The sequence below is a fragment of the Cinclus cinclus genome, chromosome 2, assembly GCF_963662255.1.
Source record: "Cinclus cinclus chromosome 2, bCinCin1.1, whole genome shotgun sequence".
Lineage (NCBI taxonomy): Eukaryota > Metazoa > Chordata > Aves > Passeriformes > Cinclidae > Cinclus > Cinclus cinclus.
Window position 1 is genome coordinate 923,574 of NC_085047.1, and position 25,405 is coordinate 948,978.

The window sequence follows — 25,405 nt, forward strand, 5'->3', positions numbered from 1 at the left end:
GAGGAGCATCCCGAATTACCGGGGGGAGAGAAAGAGAGGGAGAGGAGAATCCCGAATTACCTGGGAGAGAGAAAGAGAGGGAGAGGAGCATCCCGAATTTCCGGGGAGAGAAAGAGAGGGAGAGGAGCATCACGAATTACCGGGGAGAGAGAAAGAGGAGGTGAGGAGCATCCCGAATTATCGGGGGGAGAGGAAGAGAGGGAGAGGAGCATCCCGAATTACCGGGGAAAGAGAAAAAGAGGGAGAGGAGCATCCCTAATTACCGGGGAGAGAGGGAGAGGAGCATCCCGAATTACCTGGGAAAGAGAGAGAGAGGGGGAGGTGCATCCCGAATTACCGGGAAGAGAGGGAGAGGAGCATCCCGAGTTACCTGGGAGAGATGGAGAGGAGCATCCGGAATTAACTGGGAAAGAGAAGGAGAGGGACAGGAGCATCCCGAATTACCCGGGAGAGAGAGAGAGAGGGCCAGGAGCATCCCGAATTACCTGGGAGGGAGAACGAGAGCGAGAGGAGCATCCCGAATTATCGGGGAGAGAGAGAGAGGGAGAGGAGAATCCCGAATTACCGGGGAGAGAGGAAGATGGAGAGGAGCATCCCGAATTACCTGGGAGAGAAAAAGAGGGAGAGGAGCATCCCGAATTTCCGGGGTGAGAGAGAGAGGAAGAGGAGCATCCCGAATTACCGGGGAGAGAGAAAGAGAGGGAAAGGAGCATCCCGAATTACCTGGGAGAGAGGGAGAGGAGCATCCCGAATTACCGGGGAGAGAGGGAGAGGAGCATCCCGAATTACCGGGGGAGAGAGAAAGAGAGGGAGGGGAGCATCTCGAATTAACTGGGAAAGAGGGATAGGACCATCCCTAATTACCTGGGAGAGAGGGAGAGGGAGAGGAGGATCCCGAATTACCGGGGAGAGAGGGAGAGGAGCATCCCGAATTACCGGGGGGAGAGAAAGAGAGGGAGAGGAGAATCCCGAGTTACCTGGGAGAGAGAAAGGGAGGGAGAGGAGCATCACGAATTACCGGGGAGAGAAAGAGAGGGAGAGGAGCATCCCGAATTACCGGGGAGAGAGAAAGAGAAGGTGAGGAGCATCCCGAATTATCTGGGGGAGAGGAAGAGAGGGAGAGGAGCATCCCGAATTACCTGGGAAAGAGAAAAAGAGGGAGAGGAGCATCCCGAGTTACCTGGGAGAGATGGAGAGGAGCATCCGGAATTAACTGGGAAAGAGAAGGAGAGGGAGAGGAGCATCCCGAATTACCCGGGAGAGAGAGAGAGAGGGCCAGGAGCATCCCGAATTACCTGGGAGGGAGAACGAGAGCGAGAGGAGCATCCCGAATTATCGGGGAGAGAGAGAGTGGGAGAGGAGAATCCCGAATTACCGGGGAGAGAGGAAGATGGAGAGGAGCATCCCGAATTACCTGGGAGAGAAAAAGAGGGAGAGGAGCATCCCGAATTTCCGGGGTTAGAGAGAGAGGAAGAGGAGCATCCCGAATTACCGGGGAGAGAGAAAGAGAGGGAGAGGAGCATCCCGAATTACCTGGGAGAGAGGGAGAGGAGCATCCCGAATTATCGGGGAGAGAGGGAGAGGCGCATCCCGAATTACCGGGGGGAGAGGGAGAGAGGGAGAGGAGCATCCCGAATTACTGGGGAGAGATGGAGAGGGAGAGGAGCATCCCGAATTACCGGGGAGAGAGAAAGTGAGGGAAAGGAGCATCCCGAATTACCGGGGAGAGAGAAAGAGGGAGAGGAGCATCCCGAATTACCGGGGAGAGAGAAATAGGAGCATCCCGAATTACCGGGGGGGGGGGAGAGAGAGAGAGAGGGTGAGGAGCATCCCAAATTACCTGGGAGAGAAAAAGAGAGGGAGAGGAGCGTCCCGAATTAACTGGGAAAGAGAAAGAGAGGGAGAGGAGCATCACGAATTAGAGGGGAGAGAGAAAGAGGGAGAGGAGCATCCCGAATTACTGGGGAGAGAGGGAGAGGGAGAGAGAGAGGAGCATCCCGAATTACCTGGGAGAGAGGGAGAGGAGCATCCCGAATTACCTGGGATAGAGAGAGAGAGGGAGAGGAGCATCCCGAATTTCCGGGATGAGAGAAAGAGAGGGAGACGATCATGCCGAATTACCGGGGAGAGAGGGAGAGGAGCATCCCGAATTACCTGGGAAAGAGAGAGAGAGGGAGAGGTGCATCCCGAATTACCTGGGAGACAAAGAGAGGGAGAGGAGCATCCCGAATAACCTGGGAGAGAGAAAGAGAGGGAGAGGAGCATCCCGAATTACCTGGGAGACAGAAAGAGAGGGAGAGGAGCATACCGAATTTCCGGGGAGAGAAAGAGAGGGAGAGGAGCATTCGGAATTAGCTGGGAGAGAGAGAGAGAGGGAGAAGAGCATCCCGAATTACCGGGGAGAGAGGGAGAGGAGCATCACGAATTAGAGGGGAGAGAGAAAGAGGGCGAGGAGTATCCCGAAATACCTGGGAGAGAGAGAGAGGGAGAGGAGCATCCCGAATTACCGGGGAGAGAGGGAGAGGAGCATCCCGAATTACCGGGGAGAAAGAAAGACAGGGAGAGGAGCATCCCGAATTATCTGGGAGAGAGGGAGAGGAGCTTCCGGAATTACTGGGGAGAGAGGGAAAGGGAGAGTGAGAGGGAGAGGGAGAGGAGCATCCCGAATTACCGGGGAGAGAGAGAGGGAGAGGAGCATCCCGAATGATCTGGAAGAGAGAAAGAAAGGGAGAGGAGCATCCCGAATTACCTGGGAGAGAGGGAGAGGAGCATCCCGAATTACCTGGGAGAGATCAAGAGAGGGAGAGGAGCATCCCGAATTTCCGGGGAGAGAAAGAGAGGGAGAGGAGCATCCCGAATTACCTGGTAGAGAGAGAGAGAAGGAGAGGAGCATCCCGAATTACCGGGGAGACAAAGAGAGGGAGAGGAGCATCCCGAATTAACGGGGAGAGAGAAAGAGAGGGAGAGGAGCATCCCGAATTGCCTGGGAGAGATAAAGAGAGGGAGAGGAGCATCCCGAATTAACTGGGAAAGATGGAGAGGAGCATCCGGAATTACCGGGGAGAGAGGGAGAGGGAGAGGAGCATCCCGAATTACCTGGGAGAGACAAAGAGGGACAGGAGTATCCCGAAATACCTGGGAGAGAGAAAGAAAGGGACAGGAGCATCCCGAATTACTTGGGAGAGAGAGAGAGAGAGGGAGAGGAGCATCCCGAATTAGCGGGGAGAGAGGGAGAGGAGCATCCCGAATTACCGGGGAGACAAAGAGAGGGAGAGGAGCATCCCGAATTACCTGGGATAGAGAGAGAGAGTGAGAGGAGCATCCCGAATTTCCGGGATGAGAGAAAGAGAAGGTGAGGAGCATCCCGAATTACCGGGGTGAGGAAAGAGAGGGAGAGGAGCATCCCGAATTACCTGGGAGGGAGAATGAGGGAGAAGATCATCTCGAATTTCCGGGGAGAGAGAAAGAGGGAGTAGAGCTTCACGAATTACATGGGAGAGAGAAAGAGGGAGAGGAGCATCCCGAATTAACTGGGAGAGAAAAAGAGAAGGAGAGGAGCATCCCGAATTACATGGGAGAGATAAAGAAAGGGCGCAGAGCATCCCGAATTACCGGGGAGGGAGAAAGAGAGGGAGAGGAGCATCCCGAATTACCGGGGAGAGACAAAGAGGGACAGGAGTTTCCCGAAATACCTGGGAGAGAGAAAGAGAGGCAGAGGAGCATCCCGAATTAACTGGGAGAGAAAAAGAGAGGGAGAGGAGGATCCCGAATTAATGGGGAGAGAGGGAGAGGAGCATCCCGAATTAACGGGGAGAGAGGGAGAAGCATCCCGAATTACCTGGGAAAGAGAGAGAGAGGGAGAGGTGAATCCCGAATTACCTGGGAGAGAGAAAGCGGGGAGGAGCATCCCGAATTACCGGGGAGAGAAAAAGAGTAGGAGAGGAGCATCCCGAATTACCAGGCAGAGAGAGAGAGAGGGAGAGGAGCATCCCGAATTACCTGGGAGAGAGAGGGAGAGGGAGAGGAGCATCCCGAATTACCGGGGAGAGACAGAGGGAGAGGAGCATCCCGAATTACCTGGGAGAGAGAAAGAGAGGGAGAGGAGCATCCCGAATTTTCTGGGAGAGAGAAAGAGAGGGAGAGGAGCGTCCCGAATTAACTGGGAAAGAGAAAGAGAGGGAGAGGAGCATCCCGATTTACCGGGGAGAGAGAAAGAGATAGAGGATCATCTCAAATTAGCTGGGATAGAGGGAGAGGAGCATTCCGAATTACCGGGGGGAGAGAGAAAGGGGGAGAGGAGCATCCCGAATTAGCTGGGAGAGAAAGAGTGGCAGAGGAGCATCCCGAATTACAGGGGAGATAGGGAGAAAGGAGCATCCCGAATTACCGGGGAGAGAGAAAGATAAGGTGAGGAGCATCCCGAATTACCGGGAGGAGAGGAAGACAGGGAGAGGAGCATCCCGAATTTCCGGGGTGAGAGAGAGAGGAAGAGGAGCATCCCGAATTACCTGGAAAAGAGAAAAAGAGGGAGAGGAGCATCCCGAATTACCGGGGAGAGAGAGAGGGAGAGGAGTATCCCGAATTACCTGGGAAAGAGAGAGAGAGGGAGAGGAGCATCCCGAATTACCTGGGAGAGAGAAAGAGAGGGAGAGGAGCATCCCGAATTACCTGGGAGAGAGAAAGAGAGGGAGAGGAGCATCCCGAATTACCGGGGAGAGAGGGAGAGGAGCATCACGAATTAGAGGGGAGAGAGAAAGAGGGAGAGGAGTGTCCCGAAATACCTGGGAGAGAGAGAGAGGGAGAGGAGCATCCCGAATTACCGGGGAGAGAGGGAGAGGAGCATCCCGAATTACCGGGGAGTAAGAAAGACAGGGAGAGGGGCATCCCGAATTATCTGGGAGACAGGGAGAGGAGCTTCCGGAATTACTGGGGAGAGAGGGAGAGGGAAAGGGAGAGTGAGAGGGAGAGGGTGAGGAGCATCCCGAATTACCGGGGAGAGAGAGAGGGAGAGGAGCATCCCGAATGACCTGGGAGAGAGAAAGAAAGGGAGAGGAGCATCCCGAATTACCTGGGAGAGAGGGAGAGGAGCATCCCGAATTACCTGGGAAAGAGAGAGAGAGGGAGAGGTGCATCCCGAATTACCGGGGAGAGAGGAAGAGAGGGAGAGGAGCATCCCGAATTACCTGGGAGAGATCAAGAGAGGGAGAGGAGCATCCCGAATTTCCGGGGAGAGAAAGAGAGGGAGAGGAGCATCCCGAATTACCTGGTAGAGAGAGAGAGAAGGAGAGGAGCATCCCGAATTACCGGGGAGACAAAGAGAGGGAGAGGAGCATCCCGAATTACCGGGGAGAGAGAGAGAGGGAGAGGAGCATCCCGAATTGCCGGGGAGAGACAAAGAGGGACAGGAGTATCCCGAAAAACCTGGGAGAGAGAAAGAGAGGCAGAGGAGCATCCCGAATTACCTGGGATAGAGAGAGAGAGGGAGAGGAGCATCCCGAATTACCGGGCCGAGAGAGAGAGAGGGAGAGGAGCATCGCGAATTAACTGGGAGAGAAAAAGAGAGGGAGAGGAGGATCCCGAATTAACGGGGAGAGAGGGAGAGGAGCATCCCGAATTACCGGGGGAGAGAGAAAGAGCGGGAGAGGATCATCCCGAATTAACGGGGAGAGAGGGAGAGGAGCATCCCCAATTACCTGGGAAAGAGAGAGAGAGGGAGAGGTGAATCCCGAATTACCTGGGAGAGAGAAAGCGGGGAGGAGCATCCCGAATTACCGGGGAGAGAAAAAGAGTAGGAGAGGAGCATCCCGAATTACCAGGCAGAGAGAGAGAGAGGGAGAGGAGCATCCCGAATTACCGGGGAGAGAGAGAGGGAGAGGAGCATCCCGAATTACCGGGCGGAGAGCCAAAGAGAGGGAGAGGAGCATCCCGAATTACCGGGGGGAGAGAAAGAGAGGGAGAGGAGCATCCCGAATTACCTGGGATAGAGAGAGAGAGGATCATCCCAAATTAGCTGGGATAGAGGAAGAGGAGCATCCCGAATGACCGGGGAGAGAAAGAGAGGGAGAGGAGCATCCCGAATTTCCGGGGAGAGAAAGAGAGAAGGAGAGGAGCATCCCGAATTACCGGGGAGATAAAGAGAGGGAGAGGAGCATCCCGAATTAACTGGGAAAGATGGAGAGGAGCATCCGGAATTACCGGGGAGAGAGGGAAAGGGAGAGGAGCATCCCGAATTACCGGGGGAGAGAGAGGGAGAGGAGCATCCCGAATTACCTGGGAGAGGGAAATATTGCGACAGCAGCATCCCGAATTACCTGGGAGAGAGAAAGAGAGGGAGAGGAGAATCCCGAATTACCGGGGAGAGAGCGAGGGAGAGGAGCATCGCGAATTACCGGGGAGAGACAAAGAGGGACCGGAGTATCCCGAAATAACTGGGAGAGAGAAAGAAAGGGAGAGGAGCATCCCGAATTACTTGGGAGAGAGAGAGAGAGAGGGAGAGGAGCATCCGGAATTAGCTGGGAGAGAGAAAAAGGGAGAGGAGCATCCCGAATTAGCGGGGAGAGAGGGAGAGGAGCATCCCGAATTACCGGGGAGACAAAGAGAGGGAGAGGAGCATCCCGAATTAGCGGGGAGAGAGAAAGAGTGGGAGAGGAGCATCCCGAATTACGGGGGGAGAGAAAGACAGGGAGAGGAGCATCCCGAATTACCGGGGAGAGAGAGAGAGGGAGAGGAGCATCCCGAATTACCTGGGATAGAGAGAGAGAGGCAGAGGAGCATCCCGAATTTCCGGGATGAGAGAAAGAGCAGGTGAGGAGCATCCCGAATTACCGGGGTGAGAGAAAGAGCGGGAGAGGAGCATCCCGAATTACCTGGGATAGAGAGAGAGAGGGAGAGGAGCATCCCGAATTAACTGGGAGAGAAAGAGAGAAGGAGAGGAGCATCCCGAATTACCGGGGAGATAAAGAGAGGGAGAGGAGCATCCCGAATTACTGGGGAGAGAGAGAGAGAGGGAGAGGAGCATCCCGAATTACAGGGGAGAGAGAGAGGGAGAGGAGCATCCCGAATTACAGGGGAGAGAGAGAGGGAGAGGAGCATCCCGAATTACCGGGGATAGACAAATGGGAGAGGAGTATCCCGAAATACCTGGGAGAGAGAAAGAAAGGGACAGGAGCTTCCCGATTTTCCGGGGAGAGAGAGAGAGGGAGAGGAGCATCCCGAATTAGCTGGGAGAGAGAAAGAGGGAGAGGAGCATCCCGAATTACCGGGGAGGGAGAAAGATAGGGAGAGGAGCATCCCGAATTACCGGGGAGAGAGGGAGAGGAGCATCCCGAATTACAGGGGGAGAGAGAAAGAGAGGGAGGCGAGCATCTCGAATTAACTGGGAAAGAGGGATAGGAGCATCCCTAATTACCTGGGAGAGAGGGAGAGGGAGAGGAGGATCCCGAATTACCGGGGAGAGAGGGAGAGGAGCATCCCGAATTACCGGGGGGAGAGGGAGAGGAGCATCCCGAATTACCGGGGGGAGAGAAAGAGAGGGAGAGGAGAATCCCGAATTACCTGGGAGAGAGAAAGAGAGGGAGAGGAGCATCCCGAATTTCCGGGGAGAGAAAGAGAGGGAGAGGAGCATCACGAATTACCGGGGAGAGAGAAAGAGGAGGTGAGGAGCATCCCGAATTATCGGGGGGAGAGGAAGAGAGGGAGAGGAGCATCCCGAATTACCGGGGAAAGAGAAAAAGAGGGAGAGGAGCATCCCTAATTACCGGGGAGAGAGGGAGAGGAGCATCCCGAATTACCTGGGAAAGAGAGAGAGAGGGGGAGGTGCATCCCGAATTACCGGGAAGAGAGGGAGAGGAGCATCCCGAGTTACCTGGGAGAGATGGAGAGGAGCATCCGGAATTAACTGGGAAAGAGAAGGAGAGGGACAGGAGCATCCCGAATTACCCGGGAGAGAGAGAGAGAGGGCCAGGAGCATCCCGAATTACCTGGGAGGGAGAACGAGAGCGAGAGGAGCATCCCGAATTATCGGGGAGAGAGAGAGAGGGAGAGGAGAATCCCGAATTACCGGGGAGAGAGGAAGATGGAGAGGAGCATCCCGAATTACCTGGGAGAGAAAAAGAGGGAGAGGAGCATCCCGAATTTCCGGGGTGAGAGAGAGAGGAAGAGGAGCATCCCGAATTACCGGGGAGAGAGAAAGAGAGGGAAAGGAGCATCCCGAATTACCTGGGAGAGAGGGAGAGGAGCATCCCGAATTACCGGGGAGAGAGGGAGAGGCGCATCCCGAATTACCGGGGGGAGAGGGAGAGGAGCTTCCCGAATAACCGGGGGGAGAGAGAGAGAGGGAGAGGAGCCTCCCGAATTACTGGGGAGAGATGGAGAGGGAGAGGAGCATCCCGAATTACCGGGGAGAGAGAAAGTGAGGGAAAGGAGCATCCCGAATTACCGGGGGGGGGGGGAGAGAGAGAGGGAGAGGAGCATCCCGAATTACCTGGGAGAGAGAAAGAGGGAGAGGTGCATCCCGAATTACCGGGGAGAGAGAAAGAGGGAGAGGAGCATCCCGAATTACCGGGGAGAGAGAAAGAGGGAGAGGAGCATCCCGAATTACCGGGGAGAGGGAAAGAGGAGCATCCCGAATTACCGGGAGGGGAGAGAGTGAGGGAGAGGAGCATCCCGAATTACCTGGGAGAGAAAGAGAGGGAGAGGAGCATCCCGAATTACGTGGGAGAGAGGGAGAGCATCGGCACCAGGCGGGAGTAGTCACTCCTGTCCTGGCAGAGGTCACTCCTGTCCTGGCACTGGTCACTCCAGAGGTCACTCCAGTCCTGGCCGGGGTCACTGCACTCATGGACCGTGCCAGCCCAGCAGGGATCACCGGGAACGCTCAGGAACACAGGGAGTGCTGCGTTCCCGGGTGCTGTGCTGCGGGTGTCAGCTCTGATGAGGCAGGAGAAACCTTCAGCACGTCTGGGGAAAGCACACAGGGCAGCCCGACCGTAACCCTTACACCGATATTTACACTAACCCTAACCCAAACCCTTTTATCCTAATTCCAACCCCAACCCCGTGCAGCCAGAGGAGCCTCCGGGCTCCCATGGAGGAAACTCAAGGAGCAAAAATTTCTGCTGGACCAACCCAGAAGACAGCAGGTTCTTCTCCAGGAATTGAAGGAGAAGCTGCTGGAACCACGGCTGAGCAATTTGGTTTAAAATGCAGCGCCAGGGGCTCCTCTGGTCCTGGAACAGCTGATCCAGAATGGGCCTGTGTCCTTCTCTGGGGTTCCCTCCTTCACCCCAGCATTGTGGCCATGGGCAAGATGTTCCCTCCTGCCACACTCGGAGCACCCCAGGCACTGATTCAGAGCCTGCCCTCCATCCAGGGACAGCCTAGGACACGTTTCTATTGTATTTACTATATCTACTAATACTCCATTCACGCCTCTCTGCAGCTCGATGCACCCGAGTTTCTGCCTTAGATCCGTTTCCTGCGACACTAATTAATGTCGAGCCCTCTTTGGTTTTTTTTGTTTTTTTTTTTTTCCCCCCAACACGGTATTTCTAATCGTTTCCTCGAGTTCCCCGTTCTGTCCCAAGCAGCGTTCTCCCCAGAGGGAGGTCCCTTGGCTGTCGGACCAAGGCACGATGGCAGAGGGGCTCATTAACTGCACCCACCCTGTGAGCCTTGCACCTGGCACAGCTCTCCGGCGCAGGGGACACCGCAGTGTGTCCTGGCACAACAACAAGGCTCACCTCCCCAAACTGCACAGCCAACTGCAGGAGGAAACTTTCTCTCCGTCGTCCTCAGCACGGAGTTTTAAAGCCAAGGCGTTCCAGCTGCGGAGCTGGGCACACGCGTGTCGCTTGTCGCCGCTCGCGCCTTCTCGGGGCCCTCGCTCTGCCTTCTGTTCACCGCTTCCCCGACTTCCTGAGGAGTCTGCATTAGCCTGCTAGCCTTACAAACCAAAAATAACCCTGCCTGAAGCAGCCAAGGTCGCGTTGCTGCAAGGGACGCTGTAGGAAGTGCTGCACACGCGTCCCACCCCCACCTGAATGCCGTTTCCCTCCCGTGCCATTTTCATCATCCCCCAGGGAGCGCCGGCCCAGCTCCATCCCCAGCACACTCCTGGAATCTGGGCTAAAGCCAGCACCCCAAAGGGACTGACTGAAGGAGAGACTGGGGAGCTCCTCCAATGCCACCAGAATGTGCTGCTTTTCATCCCGATTTTTAAAACACCCACCTGGAGGTTCCTCGTGAGCAGCCCGGAAGAGCAGCAGGAGCGGCTGGGTATGGATGCCTTAAGGGAAACGGGAACCATCCCCTCACCAAAACACGAGAAGAGCCTTACCTGAGGGCTCCCTGCTGAGCTACGCCAGCTGGGAACACAGGACCTCCTCCCTGGCACCCCCCTTCCCACCTCACAGCCCTGCTGGGACACCCTCCACGTGACCTTCACACACCACTCTCCACAGCTTCGCTGGGTTTTGTTTGTTTTTTTGTTTTTTGTTTTTTCCCCAGTGTTTTATTTCTGACAGGCATTTACAACGTTCCATTCATAGAACTAAAAACATAAAAATAGACCTTCTTTCAGCTTATAAAAGAAATATATAAGAACCTTTGACATACACATGTCATGACGTTATGTACAACAGCCACGGTACCTTCCCAGTACCAGCCTTCCAGTATTCGAGTGCTGGCCGCATCCTCTGGGAGCAGCTCAGGATAGCCAAACCCTCCAGCACGTGGGACACGACCGACAGGTGATGGATGGTACGAAAACAACCATGTGATCATACAAAGGGGGTAGAAACTCCTCTAAAGCTCTTATGAAAAGAAACTGGGAGATAGCAAAAAAGTTACTAGAGAAAGCTTTCGTAAGTCAAGTATAGTGCACCAGAAACCAGGGGAGGGAGGCGGGGCAAGGGGAGGATGCCAGCTGGGACACACAGACAGTGATGGATGTCTGGGGGGGAAGGGGGGAATAATTTTTGTTATGTTTTAAAATATAGTCAGGGTGGATTTTATAAAATATAATCCTGAAGGCTATTATAAAATTTCAGGTTCTCAAAGTACCTACTGGTGTGTCAAACATCAATAGATACCAACAAAACGAAACAAAACTTCATATAATCTTCCTTTTTTTTTTTTCACTATAGGTGAGACTGCAATGGGAAAAGCTATATCTAAACCCTAAAAAAAAAAAAAAAGTGCTATTCCGTGTTTCGTATTTGGAAGTCTATTTAAAAAAACCACGAGATCTGAGTCACGTTTTACCCTGTTTCAGGTGTTTAAATAAAAGATCTAAAATGTTAAAGACGTTTACTTGTGTAGAACTTTTTTCATCCTCTGTTGTGGTGGAAAAGCTTTTATAAAGGAATTAAAATACACTAGTTTCACCCACGGTAGGAGAGCGGGTGAGGTCAGGGGTTTTTTTTGGCCATGAATTCCCTGTCCCCTAAGCCCAAACTCTGCCAGAGAGAGCGGAGCAAAGGGATCTGTGGCTCTCCAGCAAGGGCACAGCACAGATCCCTTTGCTCCACCGCAATTCAGTCACGTCGTTTTATTTATTATCCTTCTTGTTAGCTAACGAAAACTCCAGTCTCAAACGTATACAATAAACCTTTTCCTGAAGAAAGTTATACCTAAATAAGAGTTTCCAGTTCATATTTTTTTAAATATAAAAGCACCATTCCTAACCCTCTGCAAAAAGCTAGCCTCGTATCCTAGACGTGGAGCTACCCTACCTAAAACTCTCTTTTTTTTTTTTTTTTTTACCCCTTTGTGCCCCTGCATCTCAGGCATAATACAAAAAAATATTTCTTCAAGTGTTAAATTTGGATCTCTTTCAAGAGAGTAGTTTGGCATCTTTACAAGAGTATGTAAAACTAGAGCTTCCAAGGTTGACGTTAAATTAGACCAGCCACAGACCAAGAGGACCGGACACGACGTAAATCCCAAACCTTTCCTCGCACGTTCCCAAAAATACACGAACATTCTCTTACATTTAGGGAGGGGAAAGGGAGTCGGAACGCTGTGACTGTACAGGTTAAAAAGGCAGTTTCCTCGGGAAGGACACGAGCCTGCGACCGACGGCTTTCATGGCCACCAACCCCTCCGTCCTCGTGCTCCCGCCGGAGCTCGGCTCAGAGCAATTTGCTTTCCGGCGATCACCTTCTCCCCACACTCAATTTCAGCCCCTGATTGTTTCAGAATAAATAAAACAGTGTGAAAGCCCTTGGCGAACCCAAGACGGGACCTCAAGCTCATTTCCTTGCCGGTTCTTCTTTTTGTTTGTTTGTTTTGATTTCGGAGCATTGCCGCACGGCTTCGGACCAGCTGAGCTGCCGCGATGGTGTGTGCAAGTATGCAATCCACGGGGTCATCGGGAGGGACGCCTCCGGGGGGACACCGGGGCCGCCTCAGAGCTCGGTGTTGAGCTTCCTGGCGGGCACAAAGTCCTGGCGCCTGACCCAGACGACCTCGTCGTCGTCATCGTCGCCGTGGCCCTCGGCGGCGCCGTTGATGGCGGGCAGGGCCGCCTGCTTCCTCAGCTGGGCCATCCTGGCGGCGTGGCCGTGGCCCGCCAGGGTGGTGGCCTGCAGCCTCTCCCGGAGCTCCCGCTGCGCCCCGCGTGCCGCCTCGCAGAAGTCGTCGTCGTCGCTCAGGATGTCGGTCTCCTTGACGTCCTCCTGTTCCTCGTACTGCGCCAGGTCGAACTGCTCCTCGACCCAGCGGTCGGTGTCCCCTCCCTGCGCCGGCTCCTTCTCGGGGCTGCTGCCGTGGACGGCCTCCGAGTCAATGGTAAACCTGTTTCGGGCCAGCCGCCGCCGCCTCCTCCCCAGAGACTTGCTGGGGGCTGACACTGCGCACACACAAAGATAAAACCCCACAGGTGTTTGTTTGGCACGCGCCACAACCCCGGGCAAAAGCTAAGCGCTGCCGGGCACCCTACGGGGCCGGCCCCACGGGTGGCCCGGGCACTCCCACGTCCCCTCGGCACGAGGGCTTCCCTTCCCGCCGCTCAGATCCTCGGTGACAGACAACGGCCCTGGTCTGCTGCTCCTCCGGGCACCCGGCCGGCACCGAGGGCACCGGCTCAGCTCAGCTTCCCACTCGCAGCCCCCGCTGCCAGCACGCCTCAAAATCCAACAGCTTCACACCTCGGAGAGGGGGATCTGTCTGGGCTCGGAGCAGCTTTCCCAGCAGCTACCTCAGTGCTGAGGATGTGCTGTTCACAGGGAATTATGTTCCCTGTCCGGGCTCTGCTACTCCCTTTCCTCACCTCCTCCCTTTGGGGTGAGGGAAAAAACAATCCTCCGACCCAAAAGAGCCATGAGAAATTCTTTTCAGCATCTGCTCAACAACTGGCCCAATTAGCAAATTCCCATCCTTGGTGCCAGAGCCTCTTCCCGAGCGGGGACAGACCCCGCAGGCACCGCAGTGCTGCAGGGGCACAGGCAGAGCTCTGAGGTTGGAGCTCGCTCCTCTGCACTGAACAGGATAAATTTATCCAGCTCTGCCTTGGGGCCGAGGTCACATTTCAAGGCCCCCGAGCCTCACGAGGAGCAGTAAGCACAACGGCTCAGCAGCTGCCAATTCCATCTGTAGGGAGAGGCCGGAGTCCAAGGTGGGATTTTCATCCCTGCGGAACTCATCGCACAAATGCCCCAACTGAAAGGAGGTGCGGCGTCTCCAGCACCCCGAGTGAGAAGCTGGGCTCGGCCGGTGCTGGTCTGGCCTGCCCTGGTCAGAGGAGGAGCAGAAAGCCTGGCTGTCTGCAGCGCTGGATGGAGTGAGCAGAACAAGAAATGAAGAGAACACGCGGCGGTGCCGCGCGCTCTGCAGCTGGAAGCAAACGTTTCTTCCCTCCAGCATCTAGAGCTCTGAAAATGAAAACCTGCTTTTCCCTGGGATTATTTTCTCACTGCTTTGGCCTGAAGTCAACCGAAGAGGAAAAATTCATGGTTTAGGATGGGCCATTACAAAAATCAGAGTACCAAGTGCACGCTTCTCCAAAGGTGGGAAGGAGGAGCACATGCCCCCTAGCAATTGAGCCGCAAAGGCTCAGGTGGAGGACACCCACAGCTGCCCCCTCAAACCAAGCTCAGGGGACCTGTTTCCCCTTGTGCCTTTTAGTTCAAAAGCGCCCAGGTTACCTCAAAATTCCGTACACGCTTTTGAGAGTCACGCGGCTTCCGCCCTGTGCAGCTGAACCCCAGTTCAGATTAAAGCGCACGGCCGATCTGTTACTGCCAGGAATCCCGTTTCCCTTCCGTGCCAGAGGCACTGCTCTGAAGCTGAGCCTCGAGCGCAAAGCAAGGTAAATAGAGGCAATTTAAGGCACTCAAGGAAGTGAAGCACAGAAAACCAGCAGTTTTTACAAGTACAGGAGACAATGCTAATCCTAATACACAAGTGACGGACACCACCGCACGTCCTACAATGGTGCTGGGGTTACTGGGATCTTGAAAGTCTGTAGTCCTACAGTACCTGCCCTGTTCATGGCTGGCCTTGCACCCTTTAGAGCACACAATCTTTTTCCACCAAAAGGAACATATTGCTGGGATGAGGGCAAACTTTCGGTTTTAAGGAGCTGTCTTCTGTGCTTGTCCCGCAGGATGGAGTGCACTGCCTTCAGAAAGTCCTTCCTGTGCTCTGGAGAGCTGGAAGAGAGGTGGGAACACAAAAGGCATGGTTACCCCTTGGGAACTACTAAAAGCTCGCTGCTAATGAGTTAAATAATGGCCAGTTCCGTGGCTTCAGACAGTGCACATGGACTGGCAGGCGCTTCCCCAGAGAAGACTCTGCTGAACTCAGTGTTTTCAAAGCAAAGCTAAATCCATGGTCACCGCAGCAGGCATCCAAGGAAACCAGCACCCGGGTCATTAACAGAACATTCAGCCTTTCAGCCCTCTGGAGGTTCCCTTCCCCTGCAGTGCCACCACACCTGGCTGTGTCCCACACACACCCAGTGGCCTGTGGCGCTCAGGCAATCTGTCCCTGCACACACACCCCAAAGCCGCACCGCTCCCGCAGCTCTTCCTAGAAGCAGAAATGGGCTCGGCATCGGATCTCTTGGATCCCGATGAACTCGTGTTCCAAGTTCTTACTTGAACCCTATGAACATTCTAGGGCACCCACCACCACAACAATGGATGTGTGTTGAAGGAAAGGCAGTGTCCCAAGGGCAGAGGCTGGGACCCGGCACCGTGGAAGGAACCAGCCGGACACAACGCCTGCCATAAAGATCCAATGCCACAGTATAACTGGAAAATTGCAATGAGGCTTTTCCCATAAAGGTGCAAAGCTGAACAAGTTATGTGCCTTTATTTTCAGAGACTGTACAGAATTCTGCCTTCCAGAAGTAAGGTTTTAACACCTTCTCCCCACTCTCCCTAACTGGCTTGCTCCCCGATTGCCTCAAAGGAAAGACACATGCAAGCAGGGATGCAGCTGCCACAGAAATCAGGGAAACCCACTTACCTGCAGCAGAGGTGAAACGTCCTTTCTGGCCTGCCCTCAGACTCGGATTTGACGTGGACAATCTCACACACGGAATTGGTCTCTGCATCTTCATAAAGGGAAAATGAAGCAGAACTTGATGTCTGCCTTCCTGTTTAAGCCCAAAGGACTTACTCCGTGGTCAGGGAAGGCCCCCAGGCCACACAGCCCCAAACCCAGGCAGATTCCAGCTGTGGGAACATTACCTGCACTGGCCAGGGCCCGCACCTGCAGCGCTTCCAAAGGGATCATGTGGCGAAACCGGAACGGATCCCAGTCTTCATAAATGGAGGCTCTATGTGATCCTCCCTGGAAGGATTTCAGACACTGTCAGGAAACGAGACACCCTGGGGCAGGCAGACAGTCAGCCCTGCGCTCTGTGCTCAGGGCTCCCAGCTACAGACCTGCGGCAGCCCTGGTTTTCCCACCCCAACACCTCCCCCTGAGGGGTCCCTCTGCGGAGACCTTGCTGAAATCCGGGACTAAAGCAGCCCTGAGGCCCCTCAGCTCTTAGCAGCGCCCTCCAAAGTCCCCCAGCCCAGCCCTGGGGGCACACACACTCGGGAATACATCACAGATTTGCCTGTCACTCTGAAGTCACCACGTGCCAGCTGCCTTTCCCCATGCAGGCACCTCAACTCCCCCTCTGGTTTATGCCATGGGCAGGGATCACCGATTTCCCTATATCACTACAGGTTGTGCCCCCACTGCAGCACTGCCAGGCTCAGCTTTAACTTGGAATCCCAAACCCCAGTGGGACACCTGAGCTGCTCCTGACGTAGCTGAGAGCAGCCAGCACTTGCTTGGTGGCACACAACACCCAGGGCAGTGTGCGAGGTGACAGACTTTAATTAGCTGTCAGACACTCACACACGCTGACTGAAGAGTCTAAGCCAAGAGACACGCTCACAGTGACAGCCTCATCCAGGACAACCCACCCCCCAGCAGGGAATGGACGTGGCAGGCATGGCAACAAAGGACAAAGGATTTCCGTGCCCGCCCGGCTGCTCGGACACCAGGGACCGCACACGCCAGAGTACATTCCAGCTCCACGGCTTCGTGGAAAGCCAAACTTCATCACAGCCCCAGAAATGCCCACTGCATCACCCAAACAGTCCCCTGCACACTTACGAGTTTCTTCTTCTGTTTGGAACCATCCTTGTACACAAGGACCACGGCAGTTTTGAACACTGGAGGAGAAAGTTAGAGACAAAAGCTATGGAGTCACAGAATCTCAGAATCTCAGGATGGTTGGGGTTGGAAGGGACCTCTGGAGATCACCCAGTCCCATCTCCTCTGCCAAGGCAGGGTCACCTGGAGCAGCTGACACAGGAATTTGGGATTTTGGGATGTTCCCAGAGACGGAGACTCCACACTCTCCCTGGGCAACTGTTCCAGGGCTCTGCCCCCTCCACGGACAGAAGTTCTTCCTCAGGCTGAGGTGGAACTTGCTGTGTCTCAGTTCCTGGCCACTGCTTCTCATCCTGTCACTGGCACCACTGAGCAGAGTCTGGCACCATCCTCTGACGGCCTTTGGGGATATTTGTGTGGATTGGTGGCTCCCCTCTCAGCCTTCCCTTGCCCGGAGTGGCCAGGCCCAGCTCCCACAGCCTCTCCTCAAGAGCATCCGTAAGGCTTGGCATGGGTCTCCTCTATTCCCAAGCACACAAACCTTTCACCTGAGAACTGAAAGCTCAGGGAAACTCCCAGAGAGCAGAACTGAGCATTGCAGCAAAGAGACAAGCCCACATTTAAACTCCAGCCAACCCTGGGTGGGGAAGGCGATGCTCAGCTACTTTCAATATCTACTAAGGCGCAGCTGACAGTCCTTAATGCATCTGAAATGAAAGTCCTGGGATACAAACCGAATGCTGCCAGCTCAGGTTCCTTCTTCCACTTGCCCAGGGAAGCAGGAGGGTTCAGCCATATCACTGTGTTATGCAGGAGCAAGTCCCCCATGGAAAGGTCGGCGACCTGCCAACGCCAACACACGCACAAAGCTGAGGGTTTTAATCAGCTCGAGGACTCTGATGTGGCTTTTCAGCTCAAGAAAACTTGCATGAGGTCTAGTCCTGAACAAAATGCCCCCCAGCAAACCTCTGGAGTATTTCATCAGCTGACTGCAAACAGACGCATGCAAACCCTTAATTAACGAGCATAAATTAGGGTAAGTTAAACTCGGGAGAGTCCAGCTCTTGGAACTCAGGGTCAAAACCAGATGTTTTATTTGCCTTTTGCTCCCCTTTGTCCATTTTTCTCCCTACCAGTTTCTTTGTTTTGTGTTGGAATATTCAAGCACATATTCAGTTTGGGGTAAGGTTTAGAGACTGCATCAGGTGTAGTGGCCAAAGCACCCCCCTCTCCACAGCTGCTGTGGCTCTTGATTTTGCCCGAAGGCTCCTCTCTGTGGACACCACACTGCTGGGAACAGACTGATGAAAGGAGATCCCAGCTGCTGGGAGATGCAGGTCTTCGTCCACATGGTCCCCCAGAGTGACAAACTGAGGGCCATCCCCAGTTCAGGGGGATGTTATCCCATCCTTCCACCCTCCACTCAGTGACGTATGAATTCAACTCAGTTCGAGTCTTGAACTGAGCTGGGATTTAACTGTTTGCCCCAGGAACTACTTCAATGGCACAGCAGGAAAGGCAAATACTAGATCCAGTTTAACAGGCATCACCGTGACAGCCCTTTCCTCTCCAAATCTGATTTTTACCTCTTTTTTCTCCCCTGTTTGTTCAGCTATGAGTTGGTCAAACACTGCCCCATATTCTTCATGGATTTTCTGCATTTCATTGATGTGGCTGGCAACTTTGTTCATTGTTTTGATGGCCACTGGAAGAGAGACAGGGGATGAGCAAAAGAGGGAATTTTAACCCTCTGAGAGGGAGGGAGGGAGGGAGGGAGGAGGTTCAAGAGCAGAGGCGAACCAGAGAAAAGTGGGGTTAAGTCCTCACCATCAAGGTGATAATGTTCTTCACTGTCCACATCGGTGAGAGCAAAGAGCTCCTTGAGCAGGAGGGGGTATTTGAGGATCCTCTGGATGGGTTTGATGAGGTAAGACTCCAGGGTGGAGGAGTGCTGCCGGCGTGGGTTCTGGGCATCCAGGAACGCCTTGAAAGCAGTGTCAGTCTTGGCTGCAAGGTTCACAGGAAGCCACTGGGTCAATGAAAACTCATAACTGCTGCCCCGAGAAAGCAACTTTTCCAGGTTCAAACTGGTTTATCTGGAGACATTTTGTGAGGAGGTGCAGAGTTACTGGGCCTGCAGAATTAGATTTACGCCCTGCAGGATTTGAGTCGCTGACGCTCTTCCCGGATGTGCTATTTAGGATTTCACAGCAGGCATCCACCTCCAACATGTGCAATTTTTAATTTCGCTATCCATGACAGAATTTCCTGAGTGGGAAGGGACCCAGAGGATCATTGAATCCAGCCCCTGGCCCTGCACAGACACCTCGACAATCCCAGCCTGGGCACCCCCGGCAGCGCTGCCCAAACGCTCCTGGAGCTCTGCGGGGCTGTGCCCGTTCCCTGGGGAGCCCGGGCAGTGCCCAGCACCCTCTGGGGGAGGAACCTTTTCCTGGTATCCAACACAAACCCTTCCAGACACAGCTCCAGCCCTTCCCTGGCTCCTGTCCCTGTCCCAGGGAGCAGAGAGACCAGAGCTGCACTAGGTACTTCTGGCCTGGCAACTGTTTTAAAAACTATTTTAATCATCTGTTCCCTCTAAGCAAAGTCTCAAATTGGACATCTCTGAGAAGTCACTGCTTCTAAGCCATGGTGCACCCACAGTATTGGCAAGTCTGGTTCTTGTCACCTCATTAAACCTTGAAATGCAGCACTGAGCCACAACAGCCATCGGGAGCTGGTGAGAAGCAGGAGCAGTAAATCGAGGCTAATGCACCAGATTTTGGGAGCACAGGCAGACTGGACACCTGACTGCCATCATCTTTTCCACCTGACTGCTAGAAATTGATAAATTTGCCATTTTCTCTGTTGCTGCCTCCACTGGAGCATAAGGAGGGAAGGAAGGAGGAGGTGGTATTTATAGACACACAAATTATTCAGTGCAGGAGCAATTCCACACAATTGCTTTTATTGGAGTCATGTCCCCTAACGGGGTCGGGGCTTTTTAGCAGGCAGTCACCTGCAAAATCCCCATAAAGCAGCTTGAGTTTCAAATGCAAAAGCCACCTGCAGCTCAGCTGAGGACACCAAGTGACACCTGAAATACGCTCCCAGGCTTCTGAAGAGATTTACCTCTGGAATAGAATTTTAAGTTCTGCTTATGCCGTAATTCAAGCACAACACTTTCTCATTTACAAATACAGTCAGCAATGGAAAAGAAAAGGAAAATAACCAGATCTACCTGGTCTACAGCTTAAACATTAGGGTCCAGTAAAATAATGCCAAAAGAAAGAGTGGATGTGACTAGCAGCAAATCATTTATTTTATGTATTCCACGGAGGTGCCAAGTATCCTTTGCAGCACGGGGAATAAAAGTTTACAAGCAGAAATGAAAAAAGGTGAAGTGCACAGAAAAAAAAAAAAAAAACATACTAAAAAAAACCCCAAAAAAACACCCCCGAACCAACAGAGGAACAAAAAACCTCAATATTTCTGACTGTCAGACACCCAGATGTTGTTTGAAAAACGAGAGTTCCTCCCTCAATAGCACTGCTGCTACAACTGGAACCATTTGTTTGTTTACTGTCTTGTCCAACAGGGAATTGCACGAAGCCCTGGTAACCCCAGGAGAAAACATCCCTGAGAGGCAAGCTGCCCTCTCAAGGAGCCAGACCACAGGGCTTTTATCTCCAACTCAGCAAGCCAAGCTCTGCTTGCAATTCTGACATGGCAACTTCTCAGGCAAGCTGAAATGAAGGCAAGAGGACGGAGAGAGGGCTAAAATATTTCGACAGCTTCCATAAAGCATTCTCCTAGGCTGATCCTCTTCTAGTGGCAGCCAGGCACCTGTGTGCCCCCATTCCTGCCCTAAGAGGTTTGGGGTGCAGTGGCCACGAGCAACACGTGGCTGTGACAGCTCTGAAAGGGGCTCTTACCTTTCACCAGGACTTTGGGGACTTTTGTGTGGCTGGCACAGAAGGCACTGTACAGCTTGAACCTGTCAGCGTAGTACAGGAAGGATCCACCCAGGGAGAACAACACTTTCTGGGATTGAAAGGGGGGGGAGAAAAATAAAAAAGCATCAGTAAAAAGGCATTTAGTTACTCTGCCTTCAGCCAGGTCATCTGAAGCTTTCATCCAGCTTTAGGAGGACAGGACAATGCAGTTTCAGTGTTTGCACACCAAAATCACTGCTGGAGTGAGCCCAGAGGAGGCACCAGGACAATGAGAGCGATGGAGCAGCTCTGCTGGGAGGAAAGGCTGGAAGAGATGGGATTGTTCAGCCTGGAAAAGCTTTGGGGTGACCAAACTGTGGCTTTCCAGCGCCTGAAGGGGACCTATGGGAAAGATGGAGAGAGACTTTACAAGGGCCTGGACAGACAGGACAAGAGGGAATGGCTTCAAACTGAAAGAGAGCAGGGCTAGATGGGATATTGGGCTGGAATTGTTCCCAGTCAGGGTGGGCAGGCCCTGGCACAGGGTGCCCAGAGCAGCTGTAGCCACCCCTGGATCCCTGGCAGTATCCAAGGCCAGGCTGGACACTGGGGCTTGGAGCAGCCTGGAATGGTGGAAGGGGTGGAACGGGGAGATCCTTCAGGCTCCTTCCACCCAAACCATCCTGTGACTCCATGATTCATCCACCACGAAACAGGCCCAGCCCTGGTGTGTGGATTCAATGTCATCTGTCATCAGCATCGTCAGCCAGGTCCCTTCCTGGAGGCAGCACTAACTCCACAGGAACTGGGCTCCCAGCTCCAGAGCTGCATTTAAAAGCCTCACTGACCTCAGCAGTGGCCAGAGGGCACAGAGAGGACTGGATGTGTCTGACCCTGCAGTGGATCAGGGCACGCTCATCCCTCACAAGCACACCAAGGGCTTCACCTGCTTGGAAATGAGCTGGTGCCCAGGGTCAAACACAATCCCAGAATGTCTTGGGAAGCAGAGAGCACCCGGTGAGAGGCTGGGACCACACGTGGGCAGCTTGGGGACAGTGAGTGGGAGAGGGGGAAGCAAAGTGAGAACTGAAAGCACAGAACCCCACACTTCACACCCTGCCTCCACACAGGGCCCAGGGGCAGAACTGAAAGCGAGCTCGGTGCAGTTTTCATGGGAAGGGCTGGAAGCAGCAGCACTCAGGAGATGGAGTCTTCTCTGGAAGGACCCTTCACTGGCACTCCCCTCTTACAGCTCAGAGCACACAGGGGCCCAAGAAATTATTATTATTATCATTGTTATTATTATTACTATTATTACCACTATTATTTCTCATCCTGCCCTTTACCGAGGTGAGTGCTGCTCAGAGGCAGAGTGGAATTCCCCCAAAGGAAAAACATCCTACCAGCCCCTTGCCATGCCTCCACTACCACTAGCACTGCATTAGACACAAAATGAAATTTGTTTCCACATTTCCCTGGGTTTTAAATGAAGTTTACAGAGCTGCAGTTTGCATTTCTACCTGTGCAGATGCACACTTGCCAAAAGCCAGAGGTACCTGCCACCAAGGACTGAGAGTAGAAATACAAAATTCCATGTATTGCTCTGATCCGTAGCCCCGGAAGGCTTCTGAACCTGAGACTTGTCAGGACAAAGATTTTATGTAACTTTCCATTTCTAGCATTTCCTGACAGCTCAAGGCATGAAATCTGGCAGAAGGGCAAGAATAGAACCAAAAAGCACATGGTTTCTAGTGCTCTATATGGCTAAATGTAGCATAAACTACAACTGCAGCAGGGTAATTTTTCAGCAGCACCAGCATCAGCTGAAAATTCATCTTAAATGGAAGCAGATGCAGGTTTTTGCACCAACAGTGGCAATTATATGATGGAGAACGTCGAAGGTCTCCTCAAAATTTAAACAATGAGACAATGCAAATGATGTGCTCTTAAATATATAAAAGTAAACAATTATTACCTTAAATTGCTCAACTTTTTCAAGCTTCTCCAGGTCTGGAACCAGCCTTACTCCATCTTCCAGAGTTTTCAAGAACTCTACCTGGAATGCTACCATTTCAGTCAGATTCCCAAAGAGAACATCCAGCTAACAAAAGGGAAAATAAAAAAAAGCAGAATGCTGAAAATATCAGTCTGAGGCTAAATTGTGTTTTCTAGAGCTGCAGCCATTCTCAGCCCAGTTGTACAATCAGTGTGATGTCAGGGAAAAAAGGCAAGCTGCAGACATTACCGAGCAGCACCCTGACGCTCTACTTAATCCATTATTCAAAAGAAATGGAATCCAGTGAAATTAATTTCACACAAACAAGCCCAGCTGGGTGGGCAGAGTGAAGGGGCAGGCAGGCAAGAAGGCAAGCAAAGGTCAACGTACCTCATCTGGTGTGAGGAAGGTTTCTTTCTGTAGAGGTTTCAGGTATCTCTCCATCAGACAATTTAAGTCCTAAAAATTCAGAAAGAGAGTCCCATGTCGGTGCCTCTGAATAGCCACCGAGGTGGCGAGCGACGCTTACCCAATCTGAGAATTTTTCCTTTTCACACACAGCACGAAATAGCTGGATTTCACACAACTTGAGGACAGGAAAAGGAACACTGACACGTCTGCAGTCACAAAACCAATACCGGATCTCAGCGGGCAGTAACTGCACCCCAGCTAAGGCATTTCAAAATGAGAACGGGGCAAGCTCCATTTGAGGCACAGACTGCAGAACTGAACGCAAGCTCACCAAGAGATGTGGACACAAAACACGGCCCGAAGAGAAAAAGCCGTGGGAGTTCAGTAGGAAAGCTGCCAAGAGGCTGAAGCCCCTCACCTTGACGTAGGTGCGCTCGGTCTCCAGGAGCTCACAGATGACTTTCCTCAGCTTGTCTGCATCCGTGAGCTGCCTCATGGTGCTCAGCTGGGGCCCTGCACAGTCCTGGGGGGGAGCACTGCAGTCAGAGGGGTTCATTTCATGCAGACTGCGACAGAAAGCTGCCACCTGCTCTGTGCTCTTTGGAGAGAAGGGAGAGGAAAGAGCAGTGGTAATACTGGGAATAAGAGCCAGAGGAACCATGGGGATGGGGAGGGTTTGCAGCTGAGCAGCTGCAGCTTGGGGACTTTTCAACAGGAACAAGCATCTATCCTGTCTCTCTGTGACTGGGGATAAAGGAGAAAAAAAAAAAAAAAGGAGTTGCAGAATTCAAATTAATTGAAGTGCTGTTCAACTCCATGCCTGTTTCAGACACACGTGAATTTTAAACAAAACAGGCTCATCCAGCACTTAAAGACTGACAAACTCACAGAGAGGCCCAAGAATCGGGAACTAAAAACGCCTGTGCAAACAAAACACACGCACCCCAGCCCCCTGGCAGTTCCCCAGCCGGGGCTGCAGCAGTCCTGTGAACAGCTCTGCTGACACACGGGCAGGAACCTCTCACGCTGGGCTTTGGGGAAGCAGAGGCTCCCAGCTACAGCCCCTCCAGGCTCCAAGCACAAGCGCCTTGGGAAAGCTGCTGTATCCCTGAGCTGTGTCTGGAAACGTGCCTCGCGGGGTGAACTTCTTCCCCCTAAGTGCCGTTTCCCAGAGTTGCTTTCTTTAACATTTAATCAGCTGCCTATATAAAAAAGAAAAAACCCAGTTATCCTCACTTCACCCCCTCGTGTTAGATCATTTCCTCACATCTTTCATTACACTCAAGAGTCTGGAGCAGGAATAGTCTCTGGTGTCAGTGACGACAGCCCCAAGCTTCCAGGATTGCCAAGGCAGCCGTGGGCTGTCTCCATCCCTCCCAGAGACCTGGAGGGAGAAGAAGCTGCTCCAATGACCACAACACCTGATAATCCTGCCAGAGGAGCTCTGTCCAGGTCCAGTGATTTCCCAGCACTGCCTCTACACACCCCCCCCCCCCCACACCCCCCAGTTCAGGAATTTCCCCATGGAAAGGGTGGTCAGGCATCGGCAGGGGCTGCCCAAGGAGGTTTGGAGTGCCCATCCCTGGAGGTGTCCAAGGAATTCCTGGACATGGCACTCAGTGCCTCTGGGCTGGGTGACAAGGTGGGGATTTGGCACAGCTTGGACTCCATAGTCTCAGAGGCCTTCTCCAGCATGGGTAATTCTGTGAAACAACGGACCCAAAATCAGCCTGTTCAACCAGAGAAATGCAAAGAGAGCAGAGGAGATTAAAAAGAAAAAAAAAATACTAGAGAGAGAAAATAAAGCACATCCCCACCTTGCAGTTTGGAGACAAAGCTGTGCCCCTGGGACATCACTTCACTCCCACCCACTGGCAGTTGTGATCTCCACGTTTTTTAAGCCATGCAGTCTGCTCACACAGAGTTCTTTCCTCCCCGTGCACCTACAATCCATGTTCGGACAAGGAAGGATTTCCACCTCCTTTCCTTAGAGGTCTCTTGGGGCTGCAAATGCTCCCCTGAGGTCACACTGCACAGCACATGAGCGCAGATGCTCATCATACACAGGATCACTCTCTTCAGGGTACCCCAACAAAGTGTAAGCCAGGAGCTCGCTGGATGTGGCTGTCTATACAAAAATGCCTTTTGGACACGCTTCATTACAGGAAAAACATCCACCTTCGGTTTCAGAGGTTTAATTCAGATGTGGAAGAAAGGAAAAATATTGCAAGTTGAGATTAGGAGGCAGTAGTGAGTTGGACCAGCCCCTCTCCAACCCACTCTGCTCCTGGAACGTGGCACTGAGAGTTGAGATTTATTAGTCTTAATTATTCACTAACTCCTGGGATTTCTCAGCAAGGTTCCACCCATACTCACTGTGCTTTTAGGTATAAAGCACACCCAAACTTTTAGATTAGGTCTCTATTAGTTTTCTGCAGGCGTG

The 25,405-nt window shown here is 52.9% G+C and overlaps 1 protein-coding gene across 3 annotated transcripts in view; it reads right to left on the reverse strand.

The window, feature by feature from the left end:
- Positions 1-12,407: 12,407 nt before the first annotated feature.
- Positions 12,408-25,405, reverse strand: part of TIAM1 (TIAM Rac1 associated GEF 1) — a 65,200-nt gene continuing 52,202 nt past the window's right edge. For 2 of the 3 annotated variants that reach the window (XM_062511067.1, XM_062511059.1), the window contains 12 exons: positions 23,381-23,560; positions 22,942-23,010; positions 22,531-22,656; positions 20,556-20,664; positions 18,448-18,627; positions 18,207-18,325; positions 17,355-17,463; positions 16,621-16,679; positions 15,696-15,798; positions 15,472-15,559; positions 14,479-14,651; positions 12,408-12,850 (listed from right to left, as the gene is read on the reverse strand). In XM_062511067.1, the coding sequence (XP_062367051.1) occupies positions 12,408-12,850; positions 14,479-14,651; positions 15,472-15,559; positions 15,696-15,798; positions 16,621-16,679; positions 17,355-17,463; positions 18,207-18,325; positions 18,448-18,627; positions 20,556-20,664; positions 22,531-22,656; positions 22,942-23,010; positions 23,381-23,560 (1,758 nt within the window). The remainder of the gene's footprint in view (positions 12,851-14,478; positions 14,652-15,471; positions 15,560-15,695; positions 15,799-16,620; positions 16,680-17,354; positions 17,464-18,206; positions 18,326-18,447; positions 18,628-20,555; positions 20,665-22,530; positions 22,657-22,941; positions 23,011-23,380; positions 23,561-25,405) is intronic. The other variant, XM_062511075.1, reaches the window with a different exon arrangement.